Below are 27,716 nucleotides of genomic sequence, written 5' to 3' on the forward strand. Positions count from 1 at the left end.
TATATTCAGAGTACATCATGAGAAAAGCTGGACTGGAAGAAACACAAGCTGGAAACACAAGAGACCTTTGCTGGTGAATTTCCGCTCCCGTAGGTTCTGAAACTCTTTATCTGCCTACCTGTCTCTGATTTTGGGGGTATTGATTCTCCCTGTGACCTCCCTTCTTTGATGAATCTAAGAAAAATTGTTGATTTTTCAGTTAATTGTCCTGCTTTTACTTGCTAAGATGGTGTGACAACTTCCAAGCTCCTTACATGATGGACTGAAAACTGGAAATACCCTCACTTTTTGTAGACATTCTATCTTGAATTGTTAATTCAACTAGATATTTGCTTTATAAGTAATATTCATTTTATAGTGCTTGCTATGTGCCAGACATTGTTCTAAAGCCTTTATGCCGACTCGTTTAGTCCTCATGACAATTATTTCTATCAAATACTGTTACTATCCACATTTTGTAGATGAGGAAATTGAGGCACATAATTTTGATATACATTGAACAGAAGATACTTAACTTGCCCGAGGTCACCAAGCTCAGAACAACTTTTATTTTTGTCTTTATTTAACTATCTTAAAGCTGGTTCAAACCATCAAAATAACTTCCTCTGAGCAATAGAACATCAAAGAGTTAAAGCTGTGCAAGTTGGACATTAACCTTTAGAAGGCCTGACATATTCTATGTTTATACTTTTTGGAGCCCTGATTCAACCATATAGAAACCTTGCTTCCTTATTAACAGACAGAGATGAATATACATGTGAGAAGATGACATCATGAGTACTGCTATAGTTAGAGAGGCCTTGGGATAGTATGGTGAGAGAGACCCATACATCCCAGCATCCTAGCAAAACCTACCTTCCTGCTGTCCTTGCCAGTGTTTCACATATGTAAATTAGCCACCTTGAAGGTATTTGGATGAGTCCCGCAAGATTGACTCTCAGGTCAACATCACTTGGAAATGAACTGCCATTTGACTAAGTCATCCTACAGACCGAAGAAAGAATAAATGTTAATTTTTTTAAAACACAGTAGGTTTGGGGGTGCTTTATTACACAGTGGAAATATATGAAAAAATGTGCACTTTTTAAAAAAGACATTGGATATTGGTTGTAGAGAATTCAAACTGAAGGATTTCAAAGAATTAACAGATCTTAATCTAAATCAGAGAAACACATTAGGAATCTTTACTTCCAGGTTTTTTGTGATATAATTGATATATAATGTACAAATTTAGTATATACAATGTGATAATTTGATACACATATACATTGCAAAATGATTGCCATGATAAGGTTCCTTAACACATCTATCACCTCATTACCTGGTTTTTTGTTTGTTTGTTTTTTTATTGTGTGTGAAGACATTTAGCACCTACTCTCCGCTGCTAAGTCACTTCAGTCGTATCCGACTCTGTGCGATCCCACAGATGGCAGCCCACCAGGCTCCCCCGTCCCTTGGATTCTCCAGGCAAGAACACTGGAGTGGGTTGCCATTTCCTTCTCCAATGCAGGAAAGTGAAAAGTGAAAGTGAAGTCGTGTCCGACTCTTAGTGACCCCATGAACTACAGCCTACCAGGCTCCTCTGTCCATGGCATTTTCCAGGCAAGAGTACTGGAGTGGGGTGCCATTGCCTTCTCCAACCTACTCTCTAAGTGACTGTTAAGTGTACAATATAGTATTTTTAACTATAGTCATGGTGTTGTAGGCTCCCCAGGTGGTGCTGGTGGTAAAGAACCTGCTTGCCATTGCAGGAGGCATATGAGACAGGAGTTTGATCCCTAGGTCAGGAAGATACCCCTAGAGGAGGGCCTGGCAACCCACTCCAGTATTCTTGCCTGGAGAATCCCTGTGGACACAGGAGCCTGTGGGGGAACAGTCTACAGGGTCACAAAGAGTCAGACACGACTGAAGCAACCTAACACGCCCTTGTGGTGTTCTACATTGTATCCCCCGAACTTGTTTGTTTTATAACTGGAGTTTTGTTCCCTTTGTCTAACATCTTCCCATTTCTTGCACCCCATTTTGGCTACCACTGCTGCTGCTGCTAAGTTGCTTCAGTCGTGTCCGACTCTGTGTGATCCCATAGACAGCAGCCCACCAGGCTCCCCTGTCCCTGGGATTCTCCAGGCAAGAACACTGGAGTGGGTTGCCATTTCCTTCTCCAAGGCATGAAAGTGAAAAGTGAAAGTGAAGTTGCTCAGTCGTGTCTGACTCCTAGCGACCCCATGGACTGCAGCCCACCGGGCTCCTCCGTCCATGGGATTTTCCAGGCAAGAGTATTGGAGTGGGGTGCCATCGCCTTCTCATGGCTACCACTGGCAACCACCAATTTAATTTCTATTTGAATAAAGTTCAACTGTTTTAGATTCTACATTAAGCAAGATAATAGAGTATTTGTCTTTCTCTGTTGACTTATTTCACTTAATATAAAGTCCTCAAGTTTCATTTATGTTGTAGAAAATGAATAAGGAGGGGCTAGGGATAAATTGGGAGATTTAGATTGATATAAACACACTACTTCATATAAAATAGATAACTAAGAACCTGCACAGGGAGCTCTACTCAGTACTCTGCAATGGCTTATATGGGAAAAGAATCTTAAAAAAATGGGTGGTCATATGTATTTGTATAACTGATGCAGTTTTCTGTATACCTGAAAGCAATACAACATTGTAAATCAGCTATACTCCAATAAAAATTTAAGAAAAACTCACAAAAATGCTTTGAGATGGAAGATTTTCTGGAAATTATATTTTTAATAATTTTAACTTTTCTACCCATTTTATTCTTACTGTTAGAAAATATTATTTTCAGACATTTATTTGAGAAAAACTTTCAAAATTTCTCATTTTTCTTAGATGTTTCATGGAACAATCATAGAAGAGCTAACTAATCACAGAGAATGGAGTCACTATAATGAAAATATAATAGAAGATCAAAAAGATTTTGTTTTTGTGAAGTTCAGTGGCCTTCATTTAAAATCTATGGAAAATCTTCAATCTTGTATCTCTCTTAGAGTATGCATCTTCTCAAACAATTTTATTACAGATATTCGTCCACTTCAGAGTTGTATGAAATTAATCAAACTTGATCTCCATGGAAATCAGGTAAGCAATAGTCATTTCACTTGTTTGCATATAAATGAAGCTGATATCTAATAAGCTCTTAGGTTATCGATACACAGTATTTCTCCCAGGTAGTCTTTTGTGTGAAATATAAACAATTCAGAACTAAATAAAAAAAAATATAAACAAAAATATAAGCAAACACTTACATTAACCATTTAATAAACATTTTAAATATAATCAAACATTTGTAATTTAAAATATGTAAACCCAACAGTGTGTGATTTGGTTTATTTTGCTTCTTAAATCCATAGTCTTGATTAAGACTACTTCTTGACTTAATTTTGACTTAATTTTTTTAATAATATATACTAGATATACAGCATTAGATTAATTTGAAGTATACAACATAATGATACAGCATTTGTGTATATTGCAAAATGATCACAATAAGTCAAGTTAGCATCCTGCTCTAAAGAAGTAAAATTTTTCCCTCATGATGAGAACTTTTATCATTATTATCTATTTTCTTAACAACTTCCAAATATATAATCCTGTATTATTAACTATACTCACCCTGCTGAATATTATTGAATATATCACTGGGTCTCATTTATCTTATAACTGAAAATTTGTATCTTTTTTAGCACCTTCACATTTCCCCCACCACCTCGGCCTCTGAATCACTGATACGTTCTCTGTAAGAATTTGTTTTTTCAGATTTCACCTGAGTGGGATCACATGGTACTTGTTTTTCTCTCTTATTTCATTTAGTGTAATCCCCTGAAAGTGCACCATGTTGTTTCAAATGGCGTGATTTCATTCTTTTTTTGTGAGTCAATTATATTACACTGGATGTGTATATCACATTTTATTTACTTATTCTTCCATAGACAGCAGTAGACAGACATTTTGGTTGCTTTCATGTCTTGGCTATTATAAATAATACTACAGTGAACATGGGAGTGTATGTGTCTATTTGAGCTAGTATTTTCACTTCCTTGTAATAAATTTCCAGAAATAGAATTGCTGGGTCATATGGAAGCTTTACTTTGAATTTTTTGAGGAACCCCTGCTGTTTACCTAGTGACTACACCAGTTTACAGTCCTCCAAACACTGCACAGGGTTCCCTGTTCTCCACATCCTTGCCAACATTTTATTTTTTGTCTTTTTGATAATAGCTATTCTCACAGGCATGAGAATGGTCCCGTGGTTTCAATATGCATTTCCCTGATGATTGGTGATGCTGAGTATCTTTTGATGTACCTGCTGGCCACCGGTATGTCTTATTTGGAAAAAACACTGTCTTAGATCCTCTGCCTATTTTTTAGTTGGATTTTTTTTTCTTATTGTTGTATGAGTTCTTTATAGGTTTTTGATGTTAGCCTCATCTCAGATGTGATTTGCAAATATTTTCCCCCATTCAATAGGTTCCTTTTCTTTTTATTGATGGTTTCCTTTATGTGCAGAAGCTTTTTAGTTTGACATCATTTCACTGTGTTCAGTTTTGAGTTTTTTGCCTTTACTTTTGGTGTCAAATTGAACAAACTGTAGCCAAGACCCATACCAAGGTGCTTACCACCAGTGTTTTCTTCTAGGAATTTTATGGTTTCAGATTGTGCCTTCAAGTCTTTAATCCATGTTGAGTTTACTTTTGTGTATAGCATAAGATAGTGGTCAAATTTCATTCTTTCACATGTGCATGTCCCATTTTTCCAACACAATTTATTGAAGAAAATGCTCTTTTCCTAGTGTATGCTCTTGACTCCATTTTAATAAATAAATTGATCTTTACTGTAAATCAGTTTTGTAAATAAATATGTGGGTTTATTCATGGGCTGTGTTTCTGTTCCATTGACTTTTTTTTTTTTTAAATGCCAGTACCATTCTGTTTCTTTTTTTTTTTTTTTACTATAGCTTTCTTTATATTATGCTTTTTTTTATTTTTTATTATTTTTTTATATTATGCTTTGAATTCAGGAAGTGTGAAAGCGCCAGCTTCATTCTTTCTCAAGGTTTTTGACTATTTGAGTGTTTTTTAGTTTCGTACAAATATTAGGATTATTTGTTCTACTTATGTTAAAAATGCCACTGGAATTTTGGCATGGCTTCTGCTGAATCTCTAGGTTGCTTTGGGTAATATAAATGTTATAACAGCATTAATTCTTATAGCCCACAAGGACAGAATATCTTTCAGTTTATTTGTGTTCTTCAATTACTTTTCAATATGTCTTATAATTTTCAGTGTATATGCATGTCTTTCACCTCATTGGTTAAATTTATTTCTAAGTATTTTTACTATTTTGATGTAATTATGAATGAGACTTTTATTAATTTCCTTTTCCAATATTTAATAGCTCAGGCATAGAAAGACAGCATAACTTTGTGTATTGATTTTGTATTCTGAAATGTTAATTGATTTTGTTTATTCTGACGGTTATTTTCTGGAGTATTTAGGGTTTTCTGTATACAGGCATACTGTATTTTAGTGGGTATCACTTTACTGCACTTCACAAATACTACATTTTTTACAAATTGAAGATTTGTGGCAATCCTACATTATCAGATGATGATTTGCAATTTCTAGCAATAAAGTATCGGAGAAGGCAATGGCAACCCACTCCAGTACTCTTGCCTGGAAAATCCCATGGACAGAGGAGCCTGGTGGGCTGCAGTCCATGGGGTTGCGAAGAGTCGGACACAACTGAGCGACTTCACTTTCACTTTTCACTTTCATGCATTGGAGAAGGAAATGGGAATCCACTCCAGTGTTCTTGCCTGGAGAATCCCAGAGACGGCGGAGCCTGGTGGGCTGCCGTCTATGGGGTCGCACAGAGTCGGACATGACTAAAGTGACTTAGCAGTAGCAGCAGCAATAAAGTATATTTTGCATCAGATGTATACTTTGATTTTTTTCTAGACATAATGGCTATTGCACACTTAATAGACTGTAATATAGTGTAAACAATTTTATTGTGCACTGGGAAACCAAAAAAAAAGTCCTTCTTTATTGCAATATTTGCTAGATTGCAGTAATCTGAAACCAAATGCACAAAATCTCTGAGATGTGAATGTAGGTCGTTTAGTTTGCAAAAAGTGACAGTTTTACTTTTTCCTTTCCAATTTGGATGCCTTTGTTTCTTCTTCTTGCCTAATTACTTTAACTAGGACTTCTAGCTCCCAGTGCCATGTTGAATGAAAATGTAAAACTGGGCATCCTTGTCTTATTCTTGCTGTTAGAGGGAAAGATTTTATCTTTTTACCATTGAGAATGATATTAGCTGTAAGCTTGTCATATATGGCCTTTATTATGTGGAGGTACATTCCTTCTATACTCTTTGTTGAGAGTTTTAACTATAAATGGATGTTGAATTTTGGCAAATACCTTTCTTGTATCTATTGAAATGACTATATGATTTTTATCCTTCATTTTTGTTAATGTGGAGTATCACATTGATACTCCACATTGCACATTTGACTCCTTACATTTGACTCCTTACGTTTTTTGTATAAGGAAAATATTTTAGAAAAGATTAAAAAGTCTACTTATTACAAAGGAATTTTTATTGAATGGATTATATGTTCGTTTGTTTAATTACACTAGTAATTACAGGTACCTAATGTATTTTAGTTTACCCCAGTCATCCTTTGGATAATTAGAAATTCCATTTTTGTTTACTAATGAGAAATTTGCTATTTGAATTGAATATTGAATTATAGAAGATGTTTAATGTTTTTCCTTTTTTCCATATAATTCAGGGATAATTGGTATTTGTATTTAAGGTATTACTATTATTGCTTCAGATAAAGAGTCTACCAGATACCAAATTTTGGAGTGGATTGAAGAACCTAAAACTTCTCTATCTACATGACAATGGGTTTGCAAAGTTAAAGAACTTATGTATGTTATCTGCCTGTCCGAGCCTTATTGCCCTCACTATGTTTGATTGTCCAGTAAGCCTTAAAAAAGGATATAGACATGTTCTTGTCAACAGTATATGGACTCTCAAAGCATTGGATCATCATGTGATTTCTGATGAAGAAATAATTCAAAACTGGCATCTTCCTGAAAGATTCAAAACATATAACCACCGACTTCTCTTTAATTTCTGCTCTGCTTTGAAAAAGGTAGTTGGCTTCATTTGAGTTTCATTTTAAATAAATGAAGTAAAACCTTAACTTCTAATTTCTATTACCTAAGTTATATAAATCAGTATTTTTATCACTTACATGAAATATCAGAAACTAGTGAATATATTATCATATTAATGTCTTAACAAAATTTATAAAAGCTTATGTACCTGCTGTTAAAAATTACTGATCATGGGATTATCAAATTGTGGAGAAACAAGTATTTAACATTTTGAGGGGTCTCCATTATGTTTAATAGCTTTAAGAACGTATAGCTTACATGCTATAAAATTTACCCATTTTACATGTATGAGTCCATAATTTTGGTAAATTTGCATTTATATATAACTGTATAACTGTTGTCACAATCCAGTGTTAGAGATTTCCACCACTCCCAAAATTCTCCTTCTTCCCATTTGCAATTAACCCCCACTATTACCTTGGTCTTAGGTAACCATTTGTCTATTTCTGTCTCTGTAAATTTGTTTCTCTAAACATTTTATTTATTTATTTTTAATTCAAAAAACATTTATTAAACATCTTTCTACAGCACGCTAGACAGTATAAGGAAATACATATACAAAGATGAATGTAGAATAAAATATTTCCTTACTGGGAGCTGATAGACCACATGGGATGAAAAATAATTACTAAGAAAATATAATAGGGCCCAATTACTGGGCCTGTTATTGAGGATCCCAGAAAGTTTTTGTTTATACAGATTATATACATAGATATTAATGTATTAAAAATTAAAAGAATTTTCAAATATATACACTTTTAAGTCATTTGAAATAACAAACCCATTTTATATCAACATAAACACATTTTATGAAAAAATATACTTTCCTAAATAAAAATAATTAGAAGAATGACATTATTTTACATTTTTGTACATCTCTTCAATATCTGTGTTAATAAAACAGATATTTTCTCATATCTACTTCTGCATTCAAACTATTGTGATACGTTGTTTTGACTGAAGTAAATAAAGAAAATATGGCCTCATACAGATATGTAATTAGAAAAAGAAGGCCCTCATGGGTTCTTGAATGGTCTTGGGGCCTCCCAAGGATTCTAAAATCACATTCTGAGATTTACTGAATTATAAAAAAAAAAAAAAAATTCTTTTAAATCATGTCAGTTATGATTCTAAAAATAAAGTAGTTAGATCGAGCATCCCCTGTCTGTATTAAAATACTAAATGAGAATTAATCTAACAACTTAATTCTTATACTCAGTAACCTAAATGCCAAAGGATTCTATATCTGGAATCCACAGTATTTTCTTTTCTTTTCCTTTTTTTTTAAGTAAAAGATCATCATATACTAAAGTTATTTTTAAACATGGCTGCTTATTAGAAACACATCTGGAACTTTTGAGAAAAATATCAATACCTGGGCATTTGTATTTTTCAAAAAATTCCACGATAATTCTGGTATGCATCTGGATTTTAAAAAGTGATTACAGGATTTGTATTAAATGGTAGATTTAGTGATATAGAATTCTATTATTTTCTGTTTATCAATCATGATACAATGGTATTAAGCAAATAATAGTTATATAATAACAATAATAAATTATATTTATCAGTTTTATTAATAGCCAGATAGAAAATAAAAGATAATTACATTTGCAAGCCATAATGGAAACATGATTAACCTAACAATATAAAATAATTGCATACTATTTAGGGGGTCTATTGGAGTGATTGGTAAGTGGAAATGCATACATACACATGTTTTCACCTGCCCAGCCAGTCTATGTCTTTGGGTTGATGCATTTAATCCACTTACATTTAAGGTGATTATCAATATATATGATCATATTACCATTTTCTAAATTGTTTTGGGTTTATTTTTTGTAAGTCTTTTCCTTATCTTGTGTTTCTTGTTTAGAGAAGTTCTTTTAGCTTTTGTTGTAAAGCTTGTTTGGTGGTGCTGAATCTCTTAACTTTTGCCTGTTTGGAAAGCTTTTGATTTCTCCATTAAATCCAAGGAAGAGTCTTGCTGGGTAGAGTATTCTTAGTTGTAGGTTCTTTCCTTTCTTCACTTTAAATATCCTGACCTTCTCCTCTGATGTGTAGAGTTTCTGTTGATAAATCAACTGAAAACATTATGGAAGTCCCTTGTATGTTACTTGTCATTTTTCCCTGTTTCTTTTGACATTTTGTCTTTATCTTCAATTTTCATCAATTTTATTACTATATCTTAGTGTGTTCCTCCTTGGGTTTATCCTGTGTGGGACTCTCTGCACTTTCTGGACTTGGTTGACTATTTCCTTTCCCATTTTTTAGGGAAGTTTTCAGGTATACTTCTTCAAATATTTTCTCAGGTCCTTTCTCTCTTCTCCTTCTGGGACCCCTATAATGCAAATGTTGGTGCATTTAATGTTGTCTGAGAGGTTGCCAAAGAATAGATGCTTTCAAACTGTGGTGCTGAAGAAGACTCTTGAGAGTCCCTTGGATCACAAGGAGATCAAACCAGTCAATACTAAAGGAAATCAACCCTGAATACTCATTGGAAGGACTGATGTTGAAGTTCCAATACTTTGGCCAGCTGATGCAAAGAGCCAGCTCTTTGGAAAAGACCTTGATGCTGGGAAAGATTGAGGACAGGAGGAGAAGGGGATGACAAAGGATGAGAGGTTGGATGGCATCGCTGACTCAATGGACATGACTTTGAGCAAACTCTGGGAGATATGGAGGACAGGGAAGCCTGGTGTGCTGTAGTCCATGGAGTTGCAAAGTCAGACATAGCTGAGTGACAGAACAATAAATCAATTACAAGGGAAAACAGGAAAACTCACAATTATGTAGAGATTAAAAAACTTACAACAACCAATGTATTGAAAAATAAAAAAAAAAGTCTTAAACGAAAATAGAATGACAACTTAACTAATAGGATATAGTAAAAGCTGTTTAGAGGGCAGTTTATAGTGATAGATGCCTACATTAAAAAAAGAACTCAAATGAACAATATAACTTTATACCCCAAGGAACTAGAAGAAAAGAACAAATTAAACCAAATTTTGTGGGAAGAAGGAAATAAAGACCAGAAATAAATGGAATGGAGATTAAAAAGACTACAGAAAAGATAAATGAAACAAAGAGATCTATTTTTTTGATAAGATAAACAAAATAGACAAACTCTTTGTTATACTTGAGGGAGAGGATCCAAGGAAGTAAGATTAGGAAGAAAGAGGAGATATCACAGTTGATACCACACAAATACAGAAGATTATGAGAGACTGCTATAAGCAATTGTATGCCAACAGACAACCTAGAAATGGATACATTCCAGAAACATACAACTTACTAAGACTAAATCATGAAGAAATAAAAAAAAAAAAAATTAAGGCACTAATTAGCAAGGAGATTGAATCAGTAATCAAAAGTCTCCTAACATAGAAAAGTTTAAAACCAGATGGCTTCACTGGTAAGTTCTACCAAACATTTAAGGAAAACTAATACCAATTTTTCTCATACTTTTCAAAAAGAGGTAGAATAAAGGAACACTTAACTGAGACTATATGAGGATACTGGAAGAAAAATACAGATCAATATCCACAATGAATATGGATGCAAAACCCTCAACAAAATGTTAGCAGAGTGAGTTCACTAATATATTGAAAAGATCATACATCATGATGAGGTGGGCTTTATCCCTGGGATAAAAATATCCCTAGTGAATATAAACACAGAAATCTTTAACAAAACCTTAGCAAGTATAATTTAGCATATGTAAGAAGAATTATATACCATGAGCAAGTAGAACTTGTTTCAGGGATGCACAGCTGGTTCAGTATTTGAAAATGAATTAATGTAATCTCCCATATCAAAAGACTCAAGAATGTTTTCTTCCTAAGACTGGGAACAAAACAGATGGCTGTTCTTATTCCTCTTGTCAACATGCTGCTGGTAAGTCTAGGTGGTGCAATAAAGTGAGAAAAGGAAATAAAACATACCGATGAGAAAAGAAGAAATAAACTATTTGCAGGTGAAATGATCACCTATGTGGAAAATGCCACAGAATCTACAAAAAAAAAAAAAAAAATCTTAAAACTAAAAAGTGAGCTTAGCAAGGCTGCAGGGTGCTAGGTAAACAAAAGTCAATCCTATTTCTGTGTACTAACAGTGAGTACATGGTCACCAAAATTAAATACATATTGTCATTTATAATCACTCAAAAATGAAATACTTAGATGTAAATCTAACAAAATATGAACAGAACTTGATGGAGAAAATATAGCTTTTTCAATAAATGTTACTTGGAACAGTTGGACATACATACACATAGACACACACACACAAGAAATGAACTTCCTTAAGTTTTACACTAAAAACAAAAACAACAACAAAAAAACCCTCAAATTGGATCTTGGAGTTAAATGTAAAACTGAAAACTAAAAAAACTTTTAGAAGAAATAAAATTGAAGGAAATCTTTAGGATCTAGGCTGAGGCAAAGACAGACCTGATACTAAAAGCACAATCTTTAAAAGAAAAAATGGTAAAGTGAACTTTATCAGTTTTTAAAAATACTCTGTAAAAGACCCTATTAAGTGAATGAAAAGATAAGCTCAGGGTCATGGAAAGTATTTGGAAGTGAAATTTTAAAAATGACAATAGAGGTGGTCCTAAGATGGCAGAGGACTAGGACGGGGAGACCACTTTCTCCCCCACAAATTTATCAAAAGAACATTTGAACGCTGAGCAAATTCCACAAAACAACTTCTGAATGCTGGCAGAGGACATCAGGCACCCAGAAATGCAGCCCATTGTCTTCAAAAGGAGATGGAGAAGTCTTGAGGCTACTGTAAGAATAAGCCTGAAATCCAGAGGCAGGAGGCTTAAGTTCAAAACCTGAGAACACCAGAGAACTCCTGACTCCAAGGAACATTAATCGATAAGAGCTCATCCAAAAGCCTCCATACCTACACTGACCCAAGAGCCAACAAGTTCCAGAACAAGATATACCACGCAAATTCTCCAGCAACACAGGAACACAGCCCTGAGCTTCAATATACTGGCTGCCCAAAGTTACACCAAACCCATTGACGTCTCAAAACTCACTACTGGACACTTAATTGCACTCAAGACAGAAGACATCCAGCTCCACCCACCAGAGGACCAACACAAGCTTCCCTAACCAGGAAACCTTGACAAGCCACCCGTCCAACACCACCCACAGCGAGGAACCTCCACATTAAAGAGGAACCACAAACTGCCAGAATATTTGAAGGCCACCCAAAACACAGCAATATAAACAAGATGAAGAGGCAGAGAAATACTCAGCAGGTAAAGAAACAGGATAAATGCTCACCAAATCAAACAAAAGAGGAAGAGATAGGGAATCTACCTGAAAAAGAATTCAGAACAATGATAGTGAAAATGATCCAAAATCTTAAAAACAAAATGGAGTTACAGATAAATAGCCTGGAGACAAGAATTGAGAATATGCAAGAAATGTTTAACAAGGACCTAGAAGAAATAAAAAAGAGTCAGTATATAATGAATAATGCAATAAATGAGATCAAAGACACTCTGGAGGGAACCAACAGTAGAATAATGGAGGCAGATGATAGGATAAATGAGGTAGAAGATAGAATGGTAGAAATAAATGAAGCAGAGAGGAAAAAAGAAAAAATTAAAGAAATGAGGACAACCTCAGAGATCTCTGGGACAATGTGAAATGTCCGAACATTCGAATTGTAGGAATCCCAGAAGAAGAAGACAAAAAGAAAGACCATGAGAAAATACTTGAGATAATAGTTGAAAACTTCCCTAAAATGGGGAAGGAAATAGTCACCCAAGTCCAAGAAACCCAGAGAGTCCCAAACAGGATAAACCCAAGGTAAAACATCCCAAGACACATAGTAATCAAATTAACAAAGAACAAATAGTAAAAGCAGCAAGGGAAAAACAACAGATAACACACAAGGGGATTCCAATAAGGATAACAGCTGATCTTTCAATAGAAACTCTTCAGGTCAGAAGGGAATGGCAGGACATACTTAAAGTGATGAAAGAGAAAAACCTACAACCCAGATTACTGTACCCAGCAAGGATCTCATTCAAATATGAAGGAGAAATCAAAAGCTTTACAGACAAGCAAAAGTGGATAGAATTCAGCACCACCAAACCAGCTCTCCAACAAATGCTAAAGGATCTTATCTAGACAGGAAACACAAAAAGGGTGTATAAACTCGAACCCAAAACAACAAAGTAAATGGCAACGGGATCATACTTATCAATAATTACCTTAAACGTAAATGGGTTGACTGCCCCAACCAAAAGACAAAGACTGCCTGAATGGATACAAAAACAAGACCCCTATATATGTTGTCTGCAAGAGACCCACCTCAAAACAAGGGACATATACAGACTGAAAGTGAGGGCTGGAAAAAGTTATTCCATGCAAATAGCAAAAGAAAGCAGGAGTAGCAATACTCATACAGATAAAATAAACTTTAAAATAAAGGCTGTGAAAAGAGACAAAGAAGGACACTACATAATGATCAAAGGATCAATCCAATAAGAAGGTATAACAATTATAAATATATATGCACCCAACATAGGAGCACCACAATATGTAAGGCAAATGCTAACAAGTTTGAAACGGGAAATTAACAATAACACAATAATAGTGGGAGACGTTAATACCCCACTCACCCTTATGGATAGATCAACTAAACAGAAAATTAACAAGGAAACACAAACTTTAAATGACACAATAGACCAGTTAGACCTAATTGATATCTATAGGACATATCACCCCAAAACAATGAATTTCACCTTTTCCTCAAGCGCGCACGGAAACTTCTCCAGGATAGATCACATCCTGGGTATCAATCTAGCCTTGGTAAATTCAAAAAATGTGAAATCACTCCAAGCATCTTCTCTGACCACAATGCAGTAAGATTAGATGTCAATTATATAAGAAAAACAGTTAAAAATTCCAACGTATGGAGGCTGAACAACATGCTGCTGAATAACCAACAAATCACAGAAAAATCAAAAAATAAATAAAAGTATGCATAGAAACGAATGAAAATGAAAACACAACACCCCAAAACCTGTGGGACAGTGTAAAAGCAGTGCTAAGGGGAAGGTTCATAGCACTACAGGCTTACCTCAAGAACTGAGAAAAAAGTCAGCTAAATAACATAGCTTTACAATGAAAGCAACTAGAAAAGGAAGAAATGAAGAACCTCAGGGTTAGTAGAAGGAAAGAAATCTTAAAAATTCAGTTCGGTTCAGTTCATTCACTTAGCCATGTCCAACTCTTTGTGACCCCATGAACCACAGCACGCCAGGCCCCCCTGTCCTTCACCAACTGCCAGAGTTCACCCAAACCCATGTTCATTGAGTCGGTGATGCCATTCAACCATCCCATCCTCTGTCATCCCCTTGTCCTCCTATCCTCAATCATTCCCAGCATCAGGGTCTTTTCAAATGAGTCAGCTCTTCTCATCAGTGGCCAAAGTATTGGAGTTTCAGCTTCAGCATCAGTCCTTCCAATGAATATTCAGGACTGATCTCCCTTATGAGGGACTGGTTGGATCTCCTTGCAGTCCAAGGGACTCTCAAGAGTCTTCTCCAACACCACAGTTCAAAAGCATCAATTCTTCAGCACTCAGGTTTCTTTATAGTCCAACTCTCACATCCATACATGACCACTGCAAAGACCATAGCCTTTATTAGATGGACCTTTCTTGACAATATCTCTGCTTTTTAATATGATTTGTAAGTTGATCATAACGTTCCTTCCAAGGAGTAAGCTAAATGCAAAAGAAACAAAAGAGAGCATAGCAAAAATCAACAAAGCTAAAAGCTGGTTCTTTGAGAAGATAAATAAAGTTGACAAACCATTAGCCAGACTCATCAAGAAACAAAGGGAGAAAAATCAATAAAATTAGAAATGAAAATGGAGAGATCACAAAAGACAACACAGAAATAAAAGAATCATAAGAGATTACTATCAGCAATTATATGCCAATAAAATGGACAACTTGGAAGAAATGGACAAATTCTTAGAAAAGTACAACTTTCCAAAACTGGACCAGGAAGGAATAGTAAATTTTAACAGACCCATCACAAGCATAGAAATTGAAACTGTAATCAGAAATCTTCCAGCAAACAAAAGCCCAGGACAAGACGGCTTCATAGCTGAATTCTACCAAAAATTTAGAGGTGCTAACACCTATCCTACTCAAACTCTTCCAGAAAATTGCAGAGAAAGGTAAATGTCCAAACTCATTCTATGAGGCCACCATCACCCTAATACCAAAACCTGACAAATATGCCACAAAAAAAGAAAACTAGAGGCCAGTATCACTGATGAACATAGATGCAAAAATCCTTAACAAAATTCTAGCAAATAGAATCCAACACCATATTAAAAAGATCATACATCATGACCCATTGGGCTTTATCTCAGGGATGCAAGGATTCTTCAAAATCCGCAAATCAATCAATGTAATACACCACATTAACAAATTGGAAGATAAAAACAAAATGATTATCTCAATAGATTCAGAGAAAGCCTTTGACAAAATCCAACATCCATTTATGATAAAAACCCTCCAGAAAGCAGGAATAGAAGGAACATACCTCAACATAACAAAAGCTATATATGACAAACCCACAGCAGACATTATCCTCAATGGTGAAAAATTGAAAGCATTTCCCCTAAAGTCAGGAACAGGACAAGGGTGCCCACTTCCACCACTACTATTCAACATAGTTTTGGAAGTTTTGGCCACAGCAATCAGAGCAGAAAAAGAAATTTAAAAATCCATATTGGAAAAGAAGAAGTAAAACTCTTACTGTTTGCAGGTGACATGATCCTCTACTTAGAAAACCCAAAAGACTCCACCAGAAAATTACTAGAGCTAATCAATGAATATAGTAAAGTTGCAAGATATAAAATTAACACACAGAAATCCCTTACATTCCTATATACTAACAATGAGAAAACAGAGAAAATAAGGAAACAATTCCAGTCACCATTGCAGCGAAAAGAATAAAATACTTAGGAATGTATCTACCTAAAGAAAACTATAAAACACTGGTGAAAGAAATCAAATTGAAAAATAAAAGCCATATGATTATCTCAATAGATGCAGAGAAAGCCTTTGACAATATTCAACATCCATTTATGATAAAAACTCTCCAGAAAGCAGGAATAGAAGGAACATACCTTAACATAATAAAAGCTATATATGACAAACCCACAGCAAACATTATCCTAAATGGTGAAAAATTGAAAGCATTTCCCCTAAAGTCAGGAACACGACAAAGGTGCCCAGTCTCACCACTACTATTCAACATAGTTTTGGAAGTTTTTGCCACAGCAATCAGAGCAGAAAAAGAAATAAAAGGAATCCAAATTGGAAAAGAAGAAGTAAAACTCTCACTGTGTGCAGATAACATGATCCTCTACATAGAAAACCCTAAAGACTCCACCGGAAAATTACTAGAGCTAATCAATGAATATAGTAAAGTTGCAGGATATAAAGTCAAACACACAGAAATCCCTTGCATTCCTATACACTAATAATGAGAAAATAGAGAAATTAGTAACAATTCCATTCACCATTGCAACAAAAAGAATAAAAATAAAATACTTAGGAATATATCTACCTTAAGAAACAAAAGACCTAGATATAGAAAACTATAAAACACTGGTGAAAGAAATCAAAGAGGACACTAATAGATGAAGAAATATACCGTGTTCTTGGATTGGAAGAATCAATATAGTGAAAATGAGTATACTACCCAAAGCAATATATAGATTCAATGAAATCCCTGTCAAGCTACCAATGGTATTTTTCACACAACTAGAACAAATAATTTCACAATTTGTAAGGAAATACAAAAAACCTTGATTAGCCAAAGAAATCTTGAGAAAGAAGAATGGAACTGGAGGAATCAACCTGCCTGACTTCAGGCTCTACTACAAAGCCACAGTCATCAAGACAGTATGGTACTGGCACAAAGACAGAAATATAGATCAATGGGACAAAAAAGAAAGCCCAGAGATAAATCCACGCACCTATGGACACCTTATCTTTGACAAAGGAGGCAAGAATATACAATGGAGAAAATCTCTTTAAGAAGTGGTGCTGGGAAAACTGGTCAACTACTTGTAAAAGAATGAAGCTAGAACCATTTCTAACACTGTACAAAAAATAAATTCAAAATAGATTAAACATCTAAACATAAGACCAGAAACTATAAAACTCCTAGAGGAAAACATAGGCAAAACACTCTCTGACATAAATCGAAGCAGAATCCTCTATGACCCAGCTCCCAGAGTAATGGAAATAAAAGAAAAAATAAACAAATAGGACCTAAATAAACTTAAAAGCTTTTGCACAACGAAGGAAACTCTAAGCAAGGAGAAAAGACAGCCTTCAGAATGGGAGAAAATAATAGCAAATGAAACAACTGACAAAGAATTAGTTTCAAAAATATACAAGCAACTCCTTCCAGAAAAATAAACGACCCAATCAAAAAATAGGCCAAAGAACTAAACAGACATTTCTCCAAAGAAGACATACAGATGGCTAACAAGCACATGAGAAAATGCTCAACAACGCTCATTATCAGAGAAATGCAAATCAAAACCACAATGAGGTACCTTTTCATGCCAGGCACAATGGCTGCTATCCAAAAGTCTACAAACAATGAATGCTGGAGAGAGTGTGGAAAAAAGGGAACCCTCTTACACTGTTGGTGGGAATGCAAACTAGTACAGCCACTATGGAGAACAGTGTGGAGATTCCTTAAAAAACTGAAAATAGAACTGCCATACGACCCAGCAATCCCACTGCTGGGCATACACACCACAGTCCCACTGCTGGGCATACACACCATGGAAACAAGAATTGAAAGAGACGTGTACCCCAATGTTCATCGCAGCACTGTTTATCATAGCCAGGACATGGAAGCAACCCAGATATCCATCAGCAAATGAATGGATAAGAAAGCTGTGGTACGTATACACAATGGAGTATTACTCAGCCATTAAAAAGAATACATTTGAATCAGTTCTGATGAGCTGGATGAAGCTGGAGCCTATTATACAGAGTGAAGTAAGCCAGAAAAAAAAACATCAGTACAATATACTAACATATATATATATATATATATATATGGAATTTAGAAAAGTAGTAACGATAACCCTATATGTGAGACAGCAAAAGAGACATAAATGTATAGAACAGTCTTTTGGACTCTGTGGGAGAGGGGGAGGGGATGGGGGGAAAAATAATAGGTACTTCAAGTGGTGGAAATTTGTGTTAAGTTTTTTGTTCTTGTACTTTCATCTGTCCTAAAAATTTTAGTGTTTTATTATTATGGTTCTAAATTTTTTGTTTGTTTTTTAATGTTACTCAATTCAGGTGAAAATTTTTAATTGGTCTATTGTCTAAAGTTTGTTCCCAAAGTGTTTACCAGTGATCCTAAGAAATGTTGATTTAAAATAATATAAAATCTTTCTAGCCTTGTGGGGCGTTTCATAGATACTCACCATTTCATGTGAATGTTAAATTGAATATATTACAGATGGAATAAAAAGGTGAATACTGCATGTGTTTATTCTATGTGAAATAAATACTTCTGGGAGTAGCATGATTTACATTTTTCAGTTATGCTGAGACAAATGTGTCAAATCAGTAAATTCTGATGGAAAAAATTACAAACAGAATTTTAAAAAAATATAGGGAATAGATACATATGAAAGAAATAAAAATGGGGAAAAGGAAGAAAAAATAAGTACAGGTGTATTTAGAATATCAGATTAATTGGGAATCTCTTTGTGTAATTATATACAATCTGAAAAGAATGTAGTTTGAAAATTTGTTTTTTAAGCTAGACTTCATGTTAGAACACAGAGTACTATCTTCCATATGAATCATGTTTACAAAATTCTTACCTTTCTTGGAAATGCCTTGTTATGCTTTATGCAAGGATTTGCAGTAGCCATTTTTTTCATTCCAAGATTACAATGGAAGTGGGGGAGTACAGATATTTCATTATTTTATCATCTGTTTTTTGATTGTTGATAATACTTTCTGTAAATGTGTATCATCCTTTGGCAAGCTTTTACTATAATTCTTTAATTCATTTTATTGGGTTGAAAATATTAGTTTACAGTTAATTTCTTAATTTTGTTATGTTTAAATAAATTGCTTAGTAAATTCTTGTACTAATTTGTTAAGTATCAAATAGGATAAGGTATACAGAAGTCCTTAAGCTGTTGACAGATGACCTTATTTGGATGCTTGAAATATTTTAGCACTGTTCTATGTGCTTTACAAATATTTTCTCACAAAACCCCAATGACATTTTATCTATTTTACAGATGATTAATAGGGGACAGATGGGTTACTTACCCTAGATTGCATAGTTAGCAAGTGGTAGAAATGGAATTTAAACCTAGGCAGTTTTTCTTTAGAGTCATTACTCATGTAGTAGAGGAAATATGCATTAGTTTCCCTTAGAAGATACATCCATTTGTCCTCAGCTATCAAATGGTTTATGGCATTTGTACAAGTTTGCAGTGATGTCTTTTTTTTTTTTTTTTAATTTGGAGTGCAGTTGCTTTATAATGTTGTGGTAGTTTCTGCTGTACCTCAAAGTGAATCAACTACACATATACATATGTACCCTCTTCCTTGGATTTTCTTCCCATTTAGGTCACCACAGAGCATTGAGTAAAATTCTCTCTAGTATACAGTAGGTGATATCTTTATTGGCATTTTACAGTGTAATTGTTTTAGGACATCATAAATCTTGACTATTGTCTAGGGGTTCCTTGTCTTTTGGCAGAGACTCCTATCCCGCCCACAGCTGATGATTCTCTTTATTGCTTAAAAGAGAGGGATTATCCATACCTTGGAGGGAAGCAAGACTCTGCTGTAAACTGCAATGTGAGCTTGATGGTTCTCTGCTGGTGAGAACTGCAGAGTCTGACCAGGACCACTTAAACCTAGCCATCTAAATTATTTCCTGTATTATTCTTCCTCACTTTCAAACGAGAGGAGGAAAAACAATTTTCCCTCTACCCTTCTGAGCTCCTGGCTGAGACCCTGTAATATAAGGTTAACAAGAGAAAAACAAACAGAAGCTTATTAACATTTATATCTCATGAGTACTGAGAAGATGCTCAGGGAGAACTGAGTATCACCTTGAGATGGGAATTCATTCTTAATACCATCTAAATAGAGGGTATAGGCCTCTTATGAGACAGTAAATTATTTTTAAGAAAGACGAATGAGTCTCTAGGAGAATAGATGGGAATTTGTGACAAAATTCATTTGGTTGTGATGTCTTCTAATTTTCTCCCCTTCTAATCACTTAATCTCCTTTCTTGTGATGAGACTCCTTTCCTGGTTGATAAAATATGACAATTGAATGCCTTTGGGGGAATCTGTTTTTAGATAGATAAAGTTCAGAGAGTGCCTCTCCCTGCATTTGCTGTTTTTCAAATGCCTATGACTCAATAATCAGTATATGGAGCACATTTGAGGTGGCATGCTTTGTTACTCTAAACACACATGTACATACACACATACCATGAGCTCAAATGCAATGAACAAAAAACTCCATGAAGATTGGAGGAAATCATATCTTTACTAGAAGCCAGTAAAGGGTAAGAATAAATAATAGATTGTATCATAGATGTACTTTTATACATAATGAAGAATTTTTGATATAATGAAGATATGATTGAATTAAAGGTAGGGAATGAATGGGTCAGCCTGACTTTGAGTTATTCTTCCTGACATGTAAAACAAAATGACAGGAATTAGAGGAAATTCTGCAAATCCCCCTATTTGTCACAGTTGATAGTAGACTAAATAACAGTTGGGATATCTTGCTAGAAATCAGAGGATACATTTCATGGAGAGGCCCTCATACAAGCAGGGTTATAATAGCAAACTATTATAGTTTGTGGAAGGACTTGTCTGTGATAGGGCAGACAGGAGTTTCAGAAAGGAGCTTAGGCTCAGCCACATAACTGAAGTAGTTGACAAGCTATTAAAAAACCTCAGTATGAGAAAGCTAACCTTTGACAGCATGGCTTCACCAAATTGAGAAAAAATAACTGAAAATGATGAGAAAAAAATGTAAAACATCGAGGTGAGCTCTAGAATACCTACTATACATGAATACGAATTAGAGTAGAGAAAATAAAGAAAATTAAGGAGAAGCACTTATCAAAGAGATGGGAATGAATACCAGACCACCTTACCTATCTCATGAGAAACCAGTCAACAAGCAGCAGTTAGAACTGGACATGAACAACTGACTGGTTCAAAATTGGGAGAGGAGTGCCACAAGGCTGTATATTGTCACTCTGCTTATTTAACTTGTATGCAGAATGCATCATATGAATTGCCAAGCTGGATAAATCACAAACTGGAATCAAGATCAGTGGGAGAAATACTAACAACTTTAGATATACAGATGATAACCACTCTAATGGCATAAAGTGAAGAGGAACTAAAGGACCTGGTGATGAATGTGAAAGAGAAGAGTGAAAAAACTGGCTTGAAACTCAACGTTCAATAAACTAAGATTATGGCATCCGGTCCCATCACTTCATGGCAAATAGATGGGGAAAAAGTGGAAGCAGTGAAAGATTTTATTTTCTTGGGCTCCAAAATCACTGCAAATGGTGACTATAGCCATGAATTTAAAACATGCTTGCTCCTTGGAAGGAGAGACATAACGAACCTAGACAGTGTTATTAAAAAAGCAGAGTCATCCCTTTGCTGACAAAGATCCATAGAATCAAATCCCTTAGTCGTGTATGGATGTGAGATTTGGACATTAAATTTAGGCTGAGTGGCAAAGAATATTGATGTGTGGTGCTGGAGAAGACTCTTGAGAGTCCCTTGAACTTCAAGGAGATCAAATCAGTCAATCCTAAAGAAAATCCACCTTGACTATTCATTGGAAGGATTGGTGCTGGAGCTGAAGTTCCGAACTTTTGGCCACCTAATGTGAAGAGCTGATTCATTAGAAAAGGCCCTGATGCTGGGAAAGATTGAAGGAAAAAAAGAAGGGGGTGGCAGAAGATAAAACTGTTAGATATCATCACAGGCTCAATAAACATGAATCTTAACAAACTCCAGGAGATAATGGAGTACTGGGGAGCCTAACATGCTGCTGCAGTCCCGAGTTGCAGAGTTGTACATGATTTAGCAACTGAATAACAGCAGCAGTAATCCAAGAAATAATGAGAAAAAATATAGTTCTGAATATGGGACAAAATCTGTGAAAGATCTACATATATTTTCTTTAAATTTTTGAATTTCATACCTATTGTCATGGGAAAAAAGCAAAATCAAAAATATTTATACTTCAGATGAGTTTTTTTTTGTTTTTTTTTTTAAATAAGTCAAGTAGGTAGAGGTGTTGGCAACTGTGGAATGTTGAGGTAGAGTAAAAAGCATGGCAAAGGCACAGAAGTGATGCTAAGTACAGTTAGGTGACGACAAGTGATTTAGTGTTCTTGGGGTTTAGAAGACATGCTTGGGCATGACAAAGGATGCTGGAATCAAAAATAGGATTAATAGAGCAAAGGGAGTTACGTGTAATACTACAAATATAGCACAGTATATTGTAAGATTTGGGGGAAATATTTAAGGATTTTAGATGACCTGATTTTTATTTTAGAAAAAAAAGTCCTATATTCTGTAATTTGGGAGTGGAGGGAAATTGAATGTAGGGAAATTAGAGGAAAATCTATAGTTCGGACCCTAGTATATAAGAGCTGATTTAATAAATTGGTAGTATGTATAGATTATAGGGAAAAGATTGAAGAGAGATGTTTTTGATAAAATTAAGTGATTTAGTAGATGGAAATGAGAAGAGAGAAAGAAGAATGTGAGTTTATTTGGTTGACAAGGTGGAAAATAATTTTAATGACTATCTGTAATGTGGTGTGAAGTATAGATTGTGGGTGTTTTCAAATAGGGGGAAGAATTATTTCAGTTTTTGACATGTAAAGAGACAAATGGAACTAGAAGTTCCATTGGAATTAGATAATTCCAAGAATTATCTCAGAGATAATTCTTGCTAGGAGATGTATAGGATAATCAGCATATGTGAAATAGTAAGATATAGCAAGGAAGGTGCTCATTCAAAGAAACTTAGCAAAGAGAAGTGAAAAAAGAAGCAAACCTAAAATTATACTATATTTAAATAGTTATAGAAAAAGAGCAAACAGGAAAACAGACTGAAAAATAAAAATCCAAAAGGTAGAAAAATTAGTATGTTACTACAGGCAAGTAAGAATTAAGTTATAAGAACAGATTGACATTGCCACAGCAAGCTTGGAGACCAATATGACAGTGTATAAGTGTCTGTTCTTAGTGATTTAATAGTCAACTGATATTTGAATGCCAGTTACAAACTAGATAGCTTACTTACTCATAGAGATTCAGTATAAAGAAAGAGGTGTTACACTTGGTCAGTTTATGTTGCAGTGGGACGGACAGACCAATAATTGCTTTATAGCATAAGCTTATCAAATAAAATAACAAATCAGAACTTAAAAGACTTTTACAAAAGGATTATCTCAATGGAGGGATAAGGGCTATTGCAATAGGCAAATGAATATTATTGCAATAAGGAGAATGCTTCTGTTAAGGTCTATAGCATCTTAAAGGTGATATTTTGCTTTAAAGGCTAAAAAGAAGTTTTCTTTTAGAGGAGGGATTAAGGCTAGAAAGAAATGGTGTGGCTAAGTAGAATGGAAAGACCCTGATGCTAGGAAAGATTGAGGGCAGGAGGAGAAAGGGGTGATGGAAGATGAGATGGTTGGATGGCATCATTGACTTAATGGAGATGAGTTTGAGCAAACTCTGGGAGATAGTGAAGGACTGGGAAGCCTAGTGTGCTGCAGTCAATAGGGTCACAAAAAGTCTGACACGACTGAGCAACTGAGCAACAAAGTAAGGTGAGGGGAAGTGGCATGATCTGACAATAGAACAGAAAATATTTTTGCCTTCCCTAGTGGTTCAGTTCACTGCAGATGGTGACTGCAGCCATGAAATTAAAAGACGCTTACTCCTTGGAAGGAAAATTATGACCAACCTAGACAGCATATTCAAAAGCAGAGACATTACTTTGCCAACAAAGGTCCATCTAGTCAAGGCTATGGTTTTTCCAGTGGTCATGTATGGATGTTAGAGTTGGACTGTGAAGAAGGCTGAGTGCCAAAGAATTGATGAGAGTCCCTTGGACTGCAAGGAGATCCAACCAGTCCATTCTAAAGGAGATCAGTCCTGGGATTTCTTTGGAAGGACTGATGCTAAAGCTGAAACTCCAGTACTTTGGCCACCTCATGCTAAGAGTTGACTCATTGGAAAAGACTCTGATACTGGGAGGGATTGGGAGCAGAAGGAGAAGGGGACGACAGAGGATGAGATGGCTGGATGGCATCACTGACTCGATGGATGTGAGTCTCAGTGAACTCTGGGAGTTGGTGATGGACAGGGAGGCCTAGCGTGCTGCGATTCATGGGGTCGCAAAGAGTCGGACACGACTGAGCGACTGAACTGAACTGAACTGAGTGTTTCAGTTGGTAAAGAATCTGCCTGCAGTGCAGGAGACCAGGGTTCATTCCTGGGTCGGGAAGATCCCCTAGAGAAGGAAATGGCAACCCACTCTAGTATTCTTGCCTGGAGAATTCCATGGACAGAGGAACCAGGCAGGGAATCTTTGTGTCCATGGGCTCACAGAGCCTGACATTTTACCCTGAGAGGAGTCCCTTTCATGATTAACTATTAAGGAGGGGTTATGTGCTGGCTCAGGCAGAAGGTGGGGCAGAGTTCAAGCTACTGGAAGAAAGAGTCTTACCCAGAAGGCATTTTATTCAAACTGCTCAGTGTATATAAAGTAGTTCAACAAATTTTTAATAGGCAAAGAGTGGGAATTTAGAGAATGTGTGTCAGGGCCTTGTTAAAGATGAACAAGAGGGACATCCATGGGTATAATCTAAGTAATATAATGGAAGGATTCTTCTTTATATTACATTTTCCTGAAACAAAGGTATAAGTAGGTTTCTTAACCTTCATTGTTTTCTAGGAACCCTGGAAAACAAGGCTGTTTTACAGGGCTTACGTAAAATTCAACATTGTCAAGTGTAACAAATAACACAGGGTAATATTGTAGAAAGATATTAAACTCAAATCAATGTCAAGAAAGACTTCTTGAAGGAAAAGACTGAGTCAGCAGAATACTAAGATAATGAGACAAGAAATTGAGAAGTACAGTCAAGAAACGGGAATGGCATGCAAAAAGCATGGAGGTTTATCAGGCCATTTTCAGAAATATAAGTGGATGGATTTTGCCAGAATGGACGGTACTATATGTTGTGTGAAGGAAGATAATACTGTGAAGGTAAGAAGGGACTAGATCAAGGATTTTGTATGCCAAGTCAAGAAATATGTAATTCATCTTTCAATACTAAATCAGTGAAATACATTAAGCAAAAATGCCGTATGATCAGTTTTGCATTTTGAAAATCATACTGCAATAGTGCATATTATGATATGGAAGGAGTAGGGAATATGGATTATTTCTGCTATCAGGACATTTTTAGTAGATTAAAGAAGTGATAAAGAGATTCAAAAAAAACAATGGTGGAGAATAGAAGAAGAGAGAGAAATCAGATATTTGGGATATTGAATATACTGGAGCTAGCAACATTTGGATATGAAGAAGTAAGAGAAAAAGAGAGCCTGGGATGATTCAGGGTTTCTGGATTAGGTTTGTATGGGCAGTACTACCATTCACTAATAGCGTGTGAGAAAGCAAGTTAGGGAGGAGGATTCATATTTGGGCAAGTTGAGTTTATAGGCATATCTCATTTTATTGTGCTTTTTTATCACAAATTGATATTGGTGGCAATCCTGCATGGAACAAGTAATAAGTGCCATTTTTTGGGGGTGGCCAGCATTTACTCACTTCATGTCTCTGTGTTGTGTTCTGGTAATTCTCACAATGTTTCAAAATTTTTCGTAGTTATATTTCATTATCATATATTTATGAAAATATAGGAGTCTGTGTTTCCAAAATCTAAAAATATACAGGACCAATATCTTAGAGATAATTTTTTTAAAGATAATATAGAAGTCTTTCCCCCAGGGAATGTACTGTCTTACTGTAAAGTATCTAGTTAAGATGCAACAAAATTTTGAACTGCTGCAAGTTGTTATAAATCCAACATATATCAGTTTCATCTATGATGATTCACAGAATACTTTTAAGGGTCTTTGGATATCTATTCATTCCCCTACCTTTCAGAGATCAACATGATTATGGGAAAAATTTTATACCTATGATAGCAGATAGAAGAATCTAGAATGGAAAAAGTTATCCTCATTGATCTTGAATTTTGTGTAAAGATTTGAAATTATTTTGTGCTACTAATTCTTGATCTTATGATCTAATAAAAATAGATTTGAAAAATGTATGTGTTACTTAAGTATTATGTGTATAAGACACCTGTGAATGTTTTAATAGTTTATACCATCAGACTAGCAACTTAAAATATCTTTTGGAAATACTTTCATGAAATATGAATATTAAGTAATTTTCTTTATACAGGGATCAACCTATGAAGATGAAATTGATAATATCAAATACATTATTTCAAAAATTAATGAAATTCTGGCTCATAACTCACCAGTTTTGATTATTCAAAGATGGACACGTGGTTTCTTAGTTCGGAAAAAAATGAGGTATGTTTTATTTTATTCACTATTTAAATATTAAAAGATAATTGACAAAAGTCATTTCTGTAATAATATTCATTTTTGTATTCCCTATCAACCTGGTACTTTATAGACTATTTAAAATAACTTTGAGAAAAACATCACAGACTCTCTTTTTTTCTTTTAAAATGGCCATATAAATAACTAGTCAATAATGTTTTTATTAATCTTGAGTAATTCTGATAGTGTTTTAAATTAAACTTAAAAGCATTAGTATAAAATGTAAATTAAATTTCTCTATGTAATGGGACATAATGGAAATATAAGCCATGTACAATATAAGAAAAAAGTACAAACTGTTAATATATGAGGATTTTGTATTTGTTTGGATATGAAGATAGTTTTGCCAAAACATCTGCTACCACCTTAATCTACATTATCCTTTGATTAATACTTTTTCCTCTCTCTTTGTTCTGTGCATCCCTTTTCAGTCGCAGACATTTTACAAATACAGGAAAATTTTTCCTATAAGAGAGAGGGAAGATAGGATACTGTGTCATCAGTGTATTTGTGTTAGTCATGCAAAACACTAAACACATGAAAAAGAAATGAGCTTTCTCCTAAAGCTTATTTTCAGATGCTAAATGGTAGAGTTCATAAGATAGAAACAGAACATGGCCCTGAAATACAGGTAGGATTAAATAGATCTGGAGTTGGGAAACAGACATTCCTTGAGAAAGAAAGATTAGGAAGTTTCACTGAAATGGCATTCACCATTCTG

At 34.9% G+C, this 27,716-nt stretch overlaps 1 protein-coding gene across 3 annotated transcripts in view; it reads left to right on the plus strand.

Moving 5' to 3' along the window:
* Positions 1–27,716, plus strand: part of LRRIQ3 (leucine rich repeats and IQ motif containing 3) — a 209,163-nt gene that overhangs the window by 16,188 nt on the left and 165,259 nt on the right. Inside the window, exons 2-4 of one of the 3 annotated variants that reach the window (XM_027536879.1) lie at positions 2,859–3,107; positions 6,871–7,194; positions 26,829–26,962. In XM_027536879.1, coding sequence (XP_027392680.1) covers positions 2,859–3,107; positions 6,871–7,194; positions 26,829–26,962 — 707 coding nt within the window. Of the gene's footprint in view, positions 1–2,858; positions 3,108–3,712; positions 4,346–6,849; positions 7,195–26,828; positions 26,963–27,716 lie in introns of those variants that run through there. The other 2 variants (XR_003510331.1, XR_003510330.1) reach the window with 2 other exon arrangements.

Source organism: Bos indicus x Bos taurus, chromosome 3 (genome assembly GCF_003369695.1).
Source record: "Bos indicus x Bos taurus breed Angus x Brahman F1 hybrid chromosome 3, Bos_hybrid_MaternalHap_v2.0, whole genome shotgun sequence".
Taxonomy (NCBI): domain Eukaryota; kingdom Metazoa; phylum Chordata; class Mammalia; order Artiodactyla; family Bovidae; genus Bos; species Bos indicus x Bos taurus.